At 49.7% G+C, this 16,193-nt stretch overlaps 1 protein-coding gene across 1 annotated transcript in view; it reads left to right on the top strand.

The window, feature by feature from the left end:
- ITK (IL2 inducible T cell kinase) overlaps window positions 1-16,193 on the top strand; it is a 496,552-nt gene that overhangs the window by 192,077 nt on the left and 288,282 nt on the right. Inside the window, exon 4 of the mRNA XM_069653933.1 lies at window positions 12,019-12,147. Coding sequence (XP_069510034.1) covers window positions 12,019-12,147 — 129 coding nt within the window. The remainder of the gene's footprint in view (window positions 1-12,018; window positions 12,148-16,193) is intronic.

Raw genomic sequence — 16,193 nt, 5'->3', positions numbered from 1 at the left:
GACATTTAACAGTTGCAAACTATGTGACACTCAACAGTAGGTCACTCATTTATTTTAAACATTTAGATTTTAATGTCTTTCAGTCCAATTTCACTTGAGCTGCTGACATCCACAGCTCAGCCAGTTTTGTTATAAACATTGTTTTGGGCTCTTTCTCTTTCCAGATTTAGTATGCACACAAAAATACATTCTGCCAAATGTCTACTGGTGTTCAGTGAGATTTTTGAATATCTTGCAGTGTTTAAAATAGGCATTTTTAGCTTGCATTTCAGAGAAACAAAGGTGATTTCAAAGCGCTTTTTGAGCCAACAGGCCCTGCTGTTTTCATTGGGTACCACCTTTTACCCATGGCGCTTCCGGTCCCTCACGCTCACACTGGTGGGTGGCAGGTCAGGCGACCATTTTGTTGTGCGCAAAGACTGCGCGGTTCTCCAGGATTCTGGCGCAAATGTGGGCTTTTCCGCCCTCTTGGATTTCCTAAGCCCACAGCACCAAATGTTGCAGCATAATAGTCCAAACGTGGGTCATGACACCCAACAGATCCAATTTGGTGAATATTACGGCTCCTCTTACGGCTTCCAGGATATCGAGATCAAGGGTAATGGATAACGATCCTTAAGGGTGCACTGATTAAGACCTTGATAATCAAGACAATGGGGGTCATTACGAGGTTGGAAGTAAGGGATTACCAGCACCGGTAAGGGTGCCGATGCCGGAAACCCCTTACCTCCGTATTCCGAGTTCCCTTTGCGGGTCCTTCCTTTCCTCCTGCTTTTAGCAGGAGTTAAGTACGGGACCCGCAAAGGTACCTCGGAGGTAATTACGGTACCGTAATTTACGGTGCCGTAATTACCTCCTTCCCCATTCCCATTGAGCCCTATGGGGCAGAAATGGGAATGGGGAAGGGCAAAAGGTGAATGGGGAATTACCAGTCCCTCCAACCCTGGAATGGACCGGTAATTACTCCATTCACCATGCCGGATTTGGGATGGTTTCGGAGGCAACCATGGAGCTAATTACTCCATGGTTAGCTCCAAACCCGGAATGAGGCCCAAGGTCTGAGTTCCTTGGTGTCTTTTTTAGGAACAAAAAATAATGAAGCTCCAGCCGGAGACTTGGATGGGCGTATGGTGCCATTTCTTAGGTTAGTATCTAGGTATTCACGAAGCGCCTTTTTCTCTGGTTCAGACAGGATGAACATCCTTCCAAAGGGAATCACGGCTGAAGGTTCAGTTTCAATAGCACAGTCCTCAGTCCTATGGGGTGGCAGGGCTTGGACAATAGCAGAAGAGAACACATCGGCCTATTCCTGGTAGGTTTTAGGAACCTGGATGTTGTTGGAGACCATAAGAGGATCTTGCTGAGTTGTTGAATGTTCTTCTGATGTTGTCGGTGAAGGATCCTGGAGCAGACAATGGGACATGCAAAATTCGGAACCTAGGAACAGGGAACCGGCTGTCCAATTGATGTATGGTTTGTGTTTCTGTAGCCAGGGCATTCCCAAAACCATTGGGTAATGGGCAGATTTTATGATGTCAAACTGTATCCTTTCTCAGTGATGGTTTATAGCAAGCTCAATTTCGTTAGTCTGAAGGGTTATGGGTCCAGAAGAAAGAGGTCTTCCATCAATTGCTTCTACAGGTTGCTGGACGTTCCAGGATTCATAAGGAATATGGTGTTTAAGGACCCATTCCTGATCTATGAATATTCCCATGGCCCCACAGTCCACCAGTGCCAGAATGGGGTAGTATTCCTTCTTAGATGACGATAGAAAAGCCTGTAAGAATACCAGGGAGTTTTGTCCAGGAGAGTTCAAGGATGGTATAGATGTGGAGCCTGCATCTCTCTCCCGAAACTGAGCTCCATCTAGGATCGGGAGCTGGCGTTTCCCGAACGCCGTGGAGGGGCTAAGGGACATTCTCTGACTAAATGCTTGTCCGAGGCACAGTACATGCATAAGCCAGTATGGATCCTTCTCAGCCTTTCTTGGGGGGATATGGGCCCACGGAAGGCCCCTAGCTGCATGGGTTCGGGTTCATTTGTAGGAGCAGGAGAATCTTCGGATTTTGAAGGGCTCACAAGAGGATTTTTTTGGATGGTTGACTTGGTCTTCCTTTTCTCTGCCTTTCTTTCCTGGATTCGGAAATCAATTTGTAGAGCAAGATCCATAAGTGCCTGGTAAGAACTAGGACGTGCTACCCTAGCTAATTCATCCTTAACATCTTCATTTAGCCCTCTTCGAAAGAGGGTGAAGCAAGCTTCAGAAGGCCAAACCGCTTCTTTAGCCAATTGCTTGAATCGAGTTACGTAGGTGAGCATGTCCTGAGAGCCTTGCTGGAAATCGAGTAAGCGTTCTTGAGCACTAAAGACCTGTTCTGGGCAGTCAAACATAGTTTTTAGTGCTTGAATGAATCCATCATAATCATCCAAAAGAGAATCTTCGGTGTTAACTAATGGTGTGGCCCAGGCTAAGGCATTCCTGGAGAGGTGAGAAATAATAAAGCCCACTTTAGCCCTGGGGGTGGAAAAATAATAAGGTTTAAAGGTAAAGTGGACCGAACAAGAACCCAGGAATCCTCGGAGGGTTTTTGCACAGCCGTCATATTTGTCAACAATGCCGCCCAATAGCACGCTGTCCTTTGAGGCAGAGTCGTGTGAGAGTACCAATTGTTTCAGCGCAGCGTTTTCCGCTTTCAAGTTCAGTACTTCGGTCGATAGTTCTTGCATGCCACGCATAAGATCCTGGATGGCCGCCCCCATGTCTGTATCGACTTTGGTCAGTGGCGTCTCAATCTGTCACAGGTTTGCCCCCTTCTCACCTGTCTATGCTGCCGGATGTCCTCCTTAGGTGGAGTCTTCTGTCGTATGGTTCGGGACTTAAATAAGCCCGCTCGGCCGTCCTCAGCTTTCAGATTACGTTCAGCTTCGATGTCCAGGATCACGGGTAACTCTAGGAGTATTCAAGAAGGTGTTGGGGGCGCGCGGAAGTGGCACAGGGATTCCGGGAAGTAGAAAAGAGGGAAGAAGTCGGAAGAAAGGAATCCAGGGGCCAGGGAATAGCAAGTAGCACTAGAGAAGGTTCGGAATACACGTCCGATCACAGCTAGTAGCAGCGTTGAGACGCGCGGGGCCGCAGGGGTGTGGCTTCTTTATAGAGGACGCTGCGTAGAACGAGAAGACTGGCGAGCAGCATGCTGAGCTGGCCGCCATGTTGGTAGTATTATGGAGTGTAAGGCCCGACGTGACAGGGACCAGGAAGCCCAGAAGGGGCGAGTTCGATGGTTCATGACATCATCTACCCGCCTTTGCTACTCTTACACTTGGATTAAGGAATTTCCAATCCCTTTGCAAAAAAACATCTTCCTCGCTGCCCACTGTAACTCCCACAACTGGCCCCCATGACAACGCCACTCTCTGCCCTAAACGACTCTGCTGCCTTCATTCACTCTCCTGGGGTGTGCAAGTAAACTTGGCTGCCTGATGAACAAGTCCAATCTCTCTGGCACCAAACTCCTTGCACCCAGTACCTTCACTATACTACTGAATTACAGACCCTTAACCCTGATAACTCTTTCTTCCAGACCCATCCCACTAATGTCCCCAATGCTCTCATGAGGAGCTTTAACAGTCTGAAAATGCACGTTTTCTTCTATCTGATCACTCTCTAGCTTCCTTCCACAACCCACTCACACTCAGGGCAACTCCCTTGAACACATACTTCTATCATTCTGCCTTACCACATCTAGCATCCCAATTGACCCTTCTATAGCTGACTACACCCTCCTCCACTACAATGTCTCTTTTCCTACTTCCATCTCAAACCCCTCTTCTTCCATTCGCAAACAAAACCTTAGACCTGACTCCTTGGTACACTACCAAGATGGAATTAGATCCACCCTATTTGCTCAAGCCCCACCTCAGGCTTCGTCCATTGCTCAGGCTTTTAATGTGATTCTCTGCTCCCTGTTCAGGAACCACTACACAGACTGCACTGTTACTTCCCTTTCCTTGCACACAACTCTGGATCGCCCTATAGATTCGCCTGTTTAACTCCAACATGGGCCTACATTTTCCCCTCTCCTCTTCTACCTGCCCAAAAGGATGCCTCTGACCACTCACTAGGGTTCTGGATGCTGCAAAGGCAGCAACTTCACCGGCCTCATTTCCTCAGCTCTCCGGCAAAGACTCCTTTCTCCAGTATGGGGTCTGGCATGGATTCACATGCTCATGAATATTCCCCGTCTTCAGGCCGTGAATCCTCGGTATAGAAAAAATCAGTATCAGTTTCGTTTCTGATCTGTCTTTCTTAGTAGTAACCAATCACTGGTCTCTGGGTCATACTGCCCCCAGCCAATGACTGCCCTGTCTCTAAGCCCCGCCTCTGGCAGCCATCCTCAGATTTTTACCGCACGTTCAAGTGTTGAGAGTCCTCGTGCTGTAGCTCTCGAGCTTTTGCTGCGTTTTCACGCTTTTTCTGGAGATTTTTCTCATTTTTCGGTTAAATAGAGCCTCAAGCTCCACCGTTTCTACATCCAATCAACGGGGACCAGTTTCGGAGTTTTCTACGCCCTCAAGGGTGAAGATTTCATCGAGTTACGCTTTTGGAGGATTCCAGAAGTTCCGAGGCCTACCCCGGACATGGCCCAGGAGAAAGGAAGCTCGACGCCCGGGAAGCTGTTCAGGGCCTGCCCTGGATGCCAGCTTCAGAATGTGTTCAAGGAGGACGAGCATTCATTATGCCTCTACTGTCTCCATGAGGACAAGACGCACGTGGAGAAGGACTGTGCATTTTGTGGGAACATGTCGGAGCGGACCATGAAGGATCGCCACCTCCGTCTCGCCAACTGGCTGGAAGGGAAGAACCCATCAGGCGGGAAGAAGAAAAAGAAGTCAGCGCAGTCTTCTAAGTCCTGTGAGGGCACCTCAGCGACGGCGGCCCAACAAAAGGCCAAGCACCGCGAGTCCGCAGGCACCGGGAGCGCCGAACGGTCGGGCTCCTTGGCTGTTAGGCAGGGCGCATCCTCCCCGGCGCCATCAACCACAAGCCAACGCTCTGGCTCGGGTAAGAGGAAGTCCGAGAACCCGCGGAGGGAGTCGTCTTTCAGGCCCATCGAGAAGACCCCCACGAAGTCCCCGTTGGAAAAGGAGGGGAAGGGGCAGGTGGACATCGTGGATACGGACAAGACCTCTGAAGAAGAGCTCATCGAAGCCGCAGAGGAGGCCCAGCCCATCGGGAGGGATCCCGACGAGGGCGACGACGAGAGCAACGGTGTCGCCGACGAGGTTCCTCAAGAGCCCTTGCGCCCGTCGTTTCCGGTGCCGCAGGACACTTCGGTGGCCATTTTGTCAGCGATTCAGTCCTTATGCTCGGAGATAAGGAGAAGGTTGCCCCTCCCCCCGACGGAGGTACCTGAGCCAGACCCGACGGGGGAACCGGAGCCGGGACCTTCGGAAAGTCCACCGCATAAGAAGAGGAGGACGCATCCTCCGCCACCTCTCCCACCTCTGCGGCCTGCTCTGCCTTCCCCTCGGTCTACTACCCACGGGGATGATACAGGCACGGACATGGCTACGAAAGGTACAGATGATGACGGAGGCGACAACGGGACGTGTCCCCCGTCCGACGAGATTGGATCCTTCCATGACATGATTTCCAGGGCATCCAAGCTCTTCCAGCTCTGCCCCGAAGAGATGAAGAAGGAAGGGTTCCTTTACCAACGGCACGAGGCTAAAAGGAAGACGGTCCTCACCGTACCACTTCTTGAGGACATCTGGGATGAGGGGCTCGCCCACCTCAAGAACCCTGCCACGGCGCCTGCATAGAGGGACTGGTACGAGAAGAAGTACCGGGTCCCCGACGCTGCCCCCTTGTGCCTTCGGGCGCAACCTACCCCAGATTCGGTCGTCTCGGCGGCGGCAAAGAAGAAAGCTGGGGGGGCATCGGCCTCGACATCAACTTCCCCGCTGGACGGCGAGGGCAGGAAGCTGGACACGATGGGACGACGGGTCATCTCATCCGCAGCGACGACTATCAAGGCGGCCAACGCCCTGGCTATCGTAGCCCACTACGACAGGGAGTTGTGGTTCAAAATCGCCCCTCTATTGGACTTCCTTCCGGACGCCAAAAGGGCTGAGGTCCTCGAAATCTTACAGGAAGGTGAGATTGCTTCGGACCACGCCATCACGGTGGCAACAGACATCGCCGACACAGGTTTGCGTCAGTTGGGCAACGGCATTTGCCTGAGACGACGAGGGTGGCTCAAGGCGACGGATTTCCGCCAGGACGTACAAACCAAAGTTTTGGACATGCCCTTCGACGGGAACAACCTGTTTTAGGAAGGCGGTTGATGAGTCCCTTCAGGCTATCAAGATAGACACAGAGACTGCCCAGGCACTGGGAGTGCTCCAACAGCGACGGCCGTCCTTTCGGAGTTCCGGAGGCAGACAAGGTGCCTCTAAGGGATTCGGCAGTGGCTCCTCGACGTACCGCCAAGCGGCAAGATCTTCATCTCAGGAGGCCTACAGGGGACGTGGCAAGTCAGGTGGTGCCCGTCGTCGTCGACAGGGAGGTCAAGGAGGCAAGACGGCCTCCAAACAAGATTGAACCTACCGTGGGGTCGGGCCACCGCCGAAGCACCCTGGTGGGAGGCCTGTTGACGAGGTTCGTCAGCGTGTGGGAGTCCATCTCCACCGACCGTTGGGTGCTGGACGCCCTGGCCCAAGGGCACGCCCTCAAGTTCCAGAAGAAGTGCCCTCGCGTTCCACCCGTGGCCAGGAAGGAAAATCACGTCCCTCAACTACTGTTGGAAGTAAGGGCGATGCTCAAGAAAGATGCCTTTGAGCTCGTCCCAAAGAGGCTTCGGGGATCTGGAGTTTACTCAAGGTACTTCCTCGTAAAGAAGAAGACAGGAGGATGGCGTCCCATCCTGGACCTGCAACGACTGAACAAGTACATCAAGCCACAGAAGTTCCGGATGGTCACCCTCCAGCACGTGCTGGGACAGCTGGAGGAAGGCGATTTCCTGTCGTCGTTGGATTTGGAGGATGCGTACTTCCACATCCCCATTCTAAAAAGACACCGAAAGTTCCTCAGCTTCGTGGTCCAAGGGCGGCACTACCAGTTCAAGGCCCTCCCGTTCAGATTGAAGTCGGCCCCCAGGGTGTTCACCAAGTGCCTCGCAACGGTGGCGGCGTGGCTGCGCCTGCAGGGGATCCATGTCTACCCCTACCTGGACGACTGGTTCACCCGGGCAAGGACAAGGGAGCTCGCCGTGGAGCACACTGCGAAGACCGTCCAGCTGCTCACAGACCTGGGGTTCTCCATCAACTTTCCAAAATCCCACCTGGTCCCGTCGCAAGTCGCCCTGTTTCTGGGAGCCAAGCTCGACACAGTGGCGCGGCTGGCCTCGCCGTCGGAGGAAAGGACCAGGACCATACTGGGCAAGGTGCAGCGTCTGTTGGCCACGGACATGGCCAGGGTAAGATCTATCAAGTCCCTCCTCGGGATGCGCCCTTTACAAGAGTTCCTCGACGCCCGCTGGGTCCAGTCGATGGGCAGCTTCGAGGACAGGATCCCACTCTACGAGACGTTCCGTCAGGCGATCCAGTGGTGGGGTACCCGCTCTCATCTGTCGGCGGGCACGGACTTTCAGACCACCAGCTCACCAGGTGACGGTGACGACGGATGCCTCCCTGGAAGGTTGGGGAGCGCACTCCGGAGATCTTCACGCAAGAGGCCTTTGGCTCCCGGAGGAGAAGTCACTCCACATCAACATCTTGGCGCTCCGCGCAGTGTTCTGGGCCCTCAGGTCTTTTCTTCTGTCCCTCAAGGGCAAGGTGGTGAGGATCTTCACCGACAACACCACCACGATGTTCTACATCCGGAAGCAGGGCGGAACCAGATCCCCTGCCCTATCCAAGGAAGCCCAGGATCTGTGGCATTGGGCCGTCGCCCAAGTTGATGTTTCTGGTGCCTTTTCATCTGGCAGGAATAAAAAACACCATCGCCGACTCACTCAGCAGAGAGCTGCGCTCGTGCCACCAGTGGGAACTACGCCAGGATCAAGTGGATTGACTCTTCCGATGATGGGGTGAACCCCAGATCGATCTCTTCACGACGGCGACAAACTCCAAGGGCCGGAGGTTCGCCAGCAGGTTCCCCCAGCCGAGGAGCATGGGCGATGCTTTCTCGTTCCCTTGGGACGGCCTATTTCTTTATGCGTTCCCTCCGTTGCCGTTGCTGCTCCGGCTCATCAACCAGCTCAGGCGGTCCCGGTGCAGGATGATCCTTGTCGCACCGGCGTGGCCGAGACAGATCTGGTTCCTGGACCTTCTGGACTTGTCAGCGTCCACACCAGTCAAGCTGCCGACGGACGCGGATCTTCTCTCCAGGGAAGGTGGCGCCATTCTTCATCACAACCCAGAGTCGCTGAACTTGCAGGCCTGGCTCCTGCAGCAATAGAGTTTGGAAGGTACGACATCCCAGCCGACTGCAGAGAGGTTCTTGCAAAGGCCAGAGCGTCCTCAACTCTCAAGTGCTACGGACATAAATTACATAAATGGAAGAGGTTCTCTGTCTGGTGCTGTGCACAGAAGATTAACCCTCTGCGGATTACGGCCCCTCGGGTATTGCCGTACCTACTGTCATTGGCCAAGGCTGGACTAGCTCACACTTCCATCAAGATACATCTGGCCGCCATCTCAATATACACCAGAACTACGGGACGGGCGTCCTTGTGGTCTCATCGGCTGGTGAAGGAATTTATGAAAGGATTGTTCCGAGCATTCCCGCCGGTGAAGGCCCCTGCCCCGGCGTGGGAGCTCAATGTGGTGCTGACCAGGCTCATGGGGGCCCCATTTAAGCCTATGCATTTGTTGAAGTTTCTGTCGTGGAAGACAGCGTTTCTCGTGGCCGCACGATGAGTGGGAGAGATCCAGGCCCTATCTTGCAAGCCACCATACTTGACTTTTCACGACACGAGGGTGGTTGTGAGGACGCACCCCTCCTTCATGCCCAAGGTGCCGTCGGACTTCCACCTCAACGAACCCTTGGTGTTACCAGTTTTCTTCCCATCGCCTTCATCGCCGGCTGAGAGGACTCTGCACTCGCTGGACGTAGCTAGAGCGCTGAAGTTCTACGTGGACCGCACGAAGAGTTTTCGGAAGACATCACAGCTGTTTGTAAACTTTGGACCTGTGAATCAAGGGAAGGCTCTCTCGAAGGCTTCCATTTCCAGATGGCTCTCCGGCTGCATCATGCACTGTCACCGGTTGGCAAACCGACCGCTGCCCGGCCGTCCGAGAGCCCACTCGACCAGAGCGATCGCTGCTACCATGGCGTTCCTATCTGGTGTGCCCCTGCTCGACATCTGCAGGGCTGCGACATGGAGGTCGACACACACCTTCACGAGATTCTACTGCGTCGATCGGGACTCCAGGGAGGAGTCCAGGGTCGGCCAAGCAGTGCTGCGAAACCTGTTCGCTTAAGGTGAGCCTGGTGAGGAGGTAAGAGATGCTTAATGTTGAGTTTTTTGTATTGCTTAATGTTGAGCCTGTTGCCACCTCCCGTGGTTGTGCATGTGTATACTGCTATGTATTCTTATATTCATGAGCATGTGAATCCATGCCAGACCCCATGCTGGAGAAGGAACAAGTTACTTACCTGTAACTGTTGTTCTCCAGCATGGGTCTGGCATGGATTCACATGCGAACCCTCCCGCCTACCCCTCTGCGGCTCTTCACTTGGTCATACTGCCACTTTACGTGCTACCAAATCTGAGGATGGCTGCCAGAGGCGGGGCTTAGGGAGAGGGCAGTCATTGGCTGGGGGCAGTATGACCCAGAGACCAGTGATTGGTTACTACTAAGAAAGAAACGAAACTGATACTGATTTTTTCTATACCGAGGATTCCCGGCCTGACGACGGGGAATATTCATGAGCATGTGAATCCATGCCAGACCCATGCTGGAGAACAACAGTTACAGGTAAGTAACTTGTTCTATACCCTTCAAGCCATGCTGTACACACTAACCCCAATTTATTTCCTCCTCCCTCTCTGCTAATGACTCTTCCCTCTACTTCTAAACCAAGAAGCCTACCAAACTGCTCTCCTCTCTCTTCCTCCACCCACTCCTGTTTCTCGAACCCACTCAGCTGTACAATACCCTGCCATTGCTCCTTTGTCCTGGCCTTAACCACTGAGCTGGCTCCCACTCTCAGACAGTGAACCTGTTGTGCATTCTGGTGTACACCTTTGCTCACAAGCCACCAAAGCTTTTGCACCTATAACCTGTTCCTATGCCGCCCCACTTTTCAACACGCCCCTCATTACTGGATTCTTCTATGCTGGCTTGAGGTTTGTCAATGTTCCATCTATCTGCAAGCAGCCCTATGCTGTCCAAAACTGTCTGACCATCGACCCACCACTCTCTCTTCTCCTCCATTACTCAAAAATCCTAGAGCGTTTGAGCGTTTGGTCTTCAACAGGATAACTACTTACTTGGAATCAAACAGACTCTGCGACACCATTTAATCTGGGTACTGCATCCATCACTCCAGAGAAAGGACAGTGACCCGAACATCCAACATACTCAACGCTGCCGCTTTCCTTCATCCTCATCCTCCTTAACTTCTCTGTAGCCTTCAAATTTGGTAATGACCCCTCTCTCCTTCTCACCCTCTCAAACCTCGTTATCGAGGACACTGCACTCATATGCATTGCCTCCCACCTTTCTGATGGGACATGGTCCAGATCCTGGAACATGGAAATCTATGACACCCACCTCCATCTGGTGGGGGACCCAAAGCTTGGTTTCCAGCCCAATACTCTTCACCCTCTACACTGCCTCCCTCACTAAGCTCATCTCTTCATTTGGGGTTTCCTGCAACCTCTTTGTGGATACAGGTAGCTCTTCTTTTCCTGCCTTCTCTCAACATCTCTAACTTATTCTTGGACATGCGCTACTGGATGGCATTGTTAGGTCTTATACTCGACTTCTTTAAGACCATGGGCATTTATTTCGCTGACCAGAATGTTTCAACCCTCCACACCTACCCAATATGATTTCCCTGACCTCCTCAACCCTTCCTCAAGGGTCACGGAATCAAAGATACCTGAAGCTCCAACGATTCCTCACCTCTTCTGCTGCCGTTGCTAGCATCAGCCTTCTGAATATCAAAAGGATCAAGCCTCTTCTCGCCTGCCATTTCACAAACATTCTCATCTGCACTTCTATTCGCCTTTGCTTTTGCTGACACCTCCTCTTGGGCTTTCCCCACCTATCACATTCCCTCTCCACTGCCTCACTGCCAGCGAGCACTCTATACTCTCTATGCACAACCGGTCTGTCCAAAATGTCTGCTGCTGATCTTAAATCTGTTAATGGGCTTGCCCACCCTACCTGGCTGCTTCTATTACCTACTGCTTCCCACCACTCATCCTAGACCTAGTACCCTTCTCAATCTCACCCTCCCTCACACACCACCCTGTGCTTCCTTTTGATTCCCCTGAAATTAAACAACAAATGATCATTCAAGTATTCATGTTTGCGATCAAGCTCCATCTCCTTTACAATCAAAGGCTCTACTACAATCCCAGCATATTTTCTCCCCACTACTATCATTGTAATGGCATTGCCGTCCCACTGTTAATATTATTTACCTGTTCATATGTCTTTCTGTATTATCCCCAGTTCATGTTCTATTTCACCCCTACCGTTTCCTGGTTCAGTTTCTATTTTGCATGTTTTATTGCCAGGCAACCAATTGAGGGATTGCCCTGGCTACTGTGTGTACCTATATATGTGTTTCTTGCCCAAAAACATCATGCCCATCTCTATAAATGCATATATAAATGTTAAAGACAGCATCAAAGGCCTTTCCATGAAGATATATGGGGGTGCATTCAAATTCGATTTAAGAAGAAAGGACCAGGTGGGAGGTTGTTTGTTTATTGCTTTGGAAAACGGTAGATACCATTTTTTGTAATGTGGAAAATGTGTGGTCTGGTCTTCTTTCAGAAACCCGGAACAACAACAGTTTGCTGTCAAAGTATCACCCCAACTTCTGGTCGGATGGCCGGTGGCGTTGCTGTGAGCAAACAGAGAAGCTGGCACCAGGATGCACAGCCTATGATGCCACAAAGGACGGTACGTTTCTGTTATAGGCGCGTGGCGCAGAAAGTCCCACGAACATATGACATGTTCATTAAAAACTCCTTTATTCAGAAGCAAGAACAATCTTGCAAACAGCAAACCCTTGGCACATTGCCTCACACTACCCTACTCATCAAACACAAACATAAACTACCAAAAGCATGTATTACCTGCACAGCAGTCTCAAACAGAACACCAACACACTTGGCGGCTAAACTCCACACCTCTGGAGGCTCTCACACTCCATGTAGCAAAGCTATCAAATGGTTGGAAAAAGATAGCCCGCAAAGAGAAAACTTGCAAGCAGCCGTTCTGCCACGCCCGACCACCTGGAATTTAATCCCAATAGATGCTTGAAATGCCCCTAACATCTTCCAGTTCCCCAAAGCACTAAAAACGTGCCCCTTTCAGCAATACCTGCCATATGCATAAAATCTCCCCTGTCCCTCCACCAACACTAGTGCGTTACTGCTTAAAATACCATGCCCAATTCTGGAACAATACTGTTGTAAAGTGCTCTGCTGCACTTGAGCTAGGTTCGTGCTAAAAGCAATAAAATAGGCATATAAACCAACCTGTACAGACCTCATCTCTCCCTTTACTTGATGCTGTCACCCCCACCTGTTAGCCAAAAAGCTCCCAGTAGCATACCTACCAGCCTCTGCAAGGCCTCAGTTATCTGCCATTTATTATTATCATGTATTATTATTATTATTATTATTTCTATGATCTCATAGTCTTCCCATTCCTAAACGTCCAGGTCTTATGGACATAGTGCCCTCACCTGGGCTGTCCAAAAATCTGCCTTCCATTGTCTTCTATATATATATATATATATATATATGTATATATATATATAAATGAAAGGGAAATTTGTGGATATGTGCGTGTGTCTGTTTGAAATGTTCAGCGTACTTCCCAACATGCTACAAACCCTTAATTTGGCATGTGGGTAGGTTATGATATGCTATGATAGGTTATTTATAACATGCTTAATACCCAGAGGTTTCTAAGCGCAGACTTGGGTATCATACCTGTGTTGATCTGTGTCGCCTTGCTTCCAAGGCGAACACGTTGCCCCTGAGCTATCCTCCCGAGACAATGGTGTAGACAATGTAAAAAGTATAAAATATCAGTTTCTCTAATTTTTGAGGTCTGCAATGCTTGGATATGTGTGTGTCAATTCGAAATTATCAGCATACTTCCCAACATGCTAAAAACCTGAAATTTGGCATGTGGGCAGGGTCCATGGTGTAGACAATGTAACAAGTATAAAATAAACCTATTTCTGATGTATTCATTTTTTAAGGGCCCTGCAGTGCTTACCCTTGCCTTATTTCTCTGTGCGCCCTAGTTCTGCGGTAGTTCTACGTTCATTGTTCCTAAAGTCCAGCAGTCCTGAAAACTTCAGCACAGATACTTTCCATACTATCAGCATTCAAGCTGACATTAGCATCACTCAATTTTGAAGTCATGCTGGTGACACAATATGGTGCTTTTGTAGTAATGCGGGTGACACGAAACGGTGCATGTCTCTTCACTAGTGTCCACAATGACGTTGTCCGTCACATCGCAGCAAATCTCTCATGACTATTACAGAAACTTCATTTCCCACGGAAGTTGATGAATGTATGCTATCTCAACAGTATGAAGCTTACACGCTTCAGCCCTACACGTACAGCACTTATGTTGAGGTCGCTGCTGCCTCGGCTGTAGATTGGGACACCAATAATGTTGCTGCGCAACCTCAAAACTCCAACTCAAAGTAGCTGGAACCGATTTACGGGATTCATGCTTTTCTAATGGTCAACTTTATGTGGCTTGCTCCCGCGTTGGAAACAAAGACAATTTGTTCACACTAGCTCCTACAGGAAAGACTAGCAGTATTGTCTACAAACATGCATTGGTTTAGTTCATTAAATAAACTTCAAACTAGGACAGAAGTTAGTCTCGGTGATGGCAACCTCCAAAGAAACGTGTTGTATGATATGCACTGTAAGAATAGCCAACTCAAGTTTATGCTGTGTGAGTCTTGAGCACTGGGTAATAAGATGAGAATTATCGAATGCCCAGTGCATGTAGCCTCTGTGTCCCTGTGATATCCTGCTGTCCAGTCAGTGGAGGGGTGGAGTGTCCATAGGAACCTCCAACAAAAACTTAGAGAGACTACAAGTAATACAGAACAATGCTCTCCGTGCAGCCCAAGGCATTGCTAAAAGAGAACACATCTCTGAAGCCAGAAAACTAGCCCACTTGCTCCCAATAAAGGAAAGGATTGTATTCAAAGCCCTAACACTGACCCACAAGTGCATTCACTTCACTGCTCCAGCATACCTCTCTCAAAGGATCCACCCTGTCTCCACTACCAGGCCAACCAGATCACCGTACACCAACATGCTCTCTGTGCCACTAGTAAAAAGAGTAAAAGTGGGCGGATCCAGCTTCCCCTATCTCGCGCCCACTCATTGGAATGCCCTACCTCCCACTATCCGTGGTGAGGACTCCCTCACCACCTTCCGCAAAACTTTGAAAACTACCCTCTTCACATAAGACCCGACACATCAGCACGAATACTTATCATATATGTTGTAATATACGACCAAATGCAATATTTGTAACAACAGTATGATTTCTTGTAGTATTCATAATGTGTCAACAATCGCTATCATGTGTACCATGTAACTAAGTTATTGCAAGTAACAGCGCCTCAATGCCCCTGGGCTGCTTGCGCGCTATATAAATATAAATATAAATAAATAAATAAATAAATAGGCCTACACTGCGGGCCTCGCCCTCTAGCCCCATCTGCCAGCGGAAGAGGCTGCCACACCCACAATGCCCTTTGGAAGGTCTAGTCCAGATTAGCACCCCTTAGCACTTTCTGGTTCAATATTCTTAAATAGACGTCCAGGTGTCTGTTTCCCCATCCCACCGGTAGATGATAAGAGTCCTGACCACTTGAATCCATCAACCAACTAGAAATGGGTCTTCCCCTTGTGCAGAGTTAGGCTTCGTTCATGGTGTAATGCATCTAAACTAGCATACTCTCTGTCTCCCATCCCCATTTAATCCACCTCTCGATTTCTCTCTCTCTGTATTTCTTTCTTTCTTTCTCTTTTTCTCCGTCTGTGTCATTAGTTTTCATTTTTTTTTCGGTCTCCACTCTCCTGTCTATCGTTCTCTTTTACATCCTGTCTCTAGTTCTCTGTCTCTAATTTGGATCCTGATCTTTCCCTCTTCCACTTATCTCACTCTTTTGATGTTGTGTCTTATTGTTCTTCCATATTCTTTTCACCTCTCTACTTTTCTTGCTCAGTCTTTCCTCTCTACAGTTTCCTCTTTTCTTTCAATGTACTATTTGGTATTCATAATTATGTCTCTTTCCCTCTCGCTTTGTCTTGTTGTCACTTTTTATCACTCCTCTTTTTTCCTCTTTCTCTCCCCTCAATTTCTCTCTTTTCTCACCTTTTCTCTCTGTCTTGTTTTGTTCTAACTCCTTTTCAACTTTTTTCTCTGCACCTTCTCCCTCTTTGTGCCTCCCACTTTCTTTAAGATGTCTCCCTTTTGGTGCCTCTACGTCTTCTCTTTCTCGTTCTCCTCTTTCTATATCTTCCCAGTATCTGACTTGCTCCTCTTCTAATTGTCACTTTCTTTTCTCTTGCTTTCTCACTCTTTCTCTTCCACTGTCCGTCCAACTCTTCTTCTTTAGTCTTTCCATCATTGTCCTCCTTCTCCCCATTTTGCTTTCTTCCTCTGTGCAGCTCCCCCTTCTCTCTCATGTTTTTTCCTCTTTCTCCGTCTCTTTTCTCTGCCTCACTGTTAGTTCTTTCCTCTTCTCTTCCCGGTGTGTCTCTTTCTATCCCTTATTTTGTTCTATCAGTGTTCCCTCTCTCTCATATGGATGTTTTGCCTTGTCCTCTATCTTTGATGGTGTGTTCAGCTCTCTGTTCCTGTTGTTTCACGTTCTTTCGCCTCAATTTAATGTTTGCTAGAATTAAGCTCCTACAGTCATCATAGTACCATCTATATTAACTGCATTT

The sequence above is a fragment of the Ambystoma mexicanum genome, chromosome 3q (genome assembly GCF_040938575.1).
Source record: "Ambystoma mexicanum isolate Mex_15411 chromosome 3q, UKY_AmexF1_1, whole genome shotgun sequence".
Lineage (NCBI taxonomy): Eukaryota > Metazoa > Chordata > Amphibia > Caudata > Ambystomatidae > Ambystoma > Ambystoma mexicanum.
The sequence above is the reverse complement of the archived record's forward strand: the minus strand, read 5'-3'. Positions and strand labels throughout refer to the sequence as shown.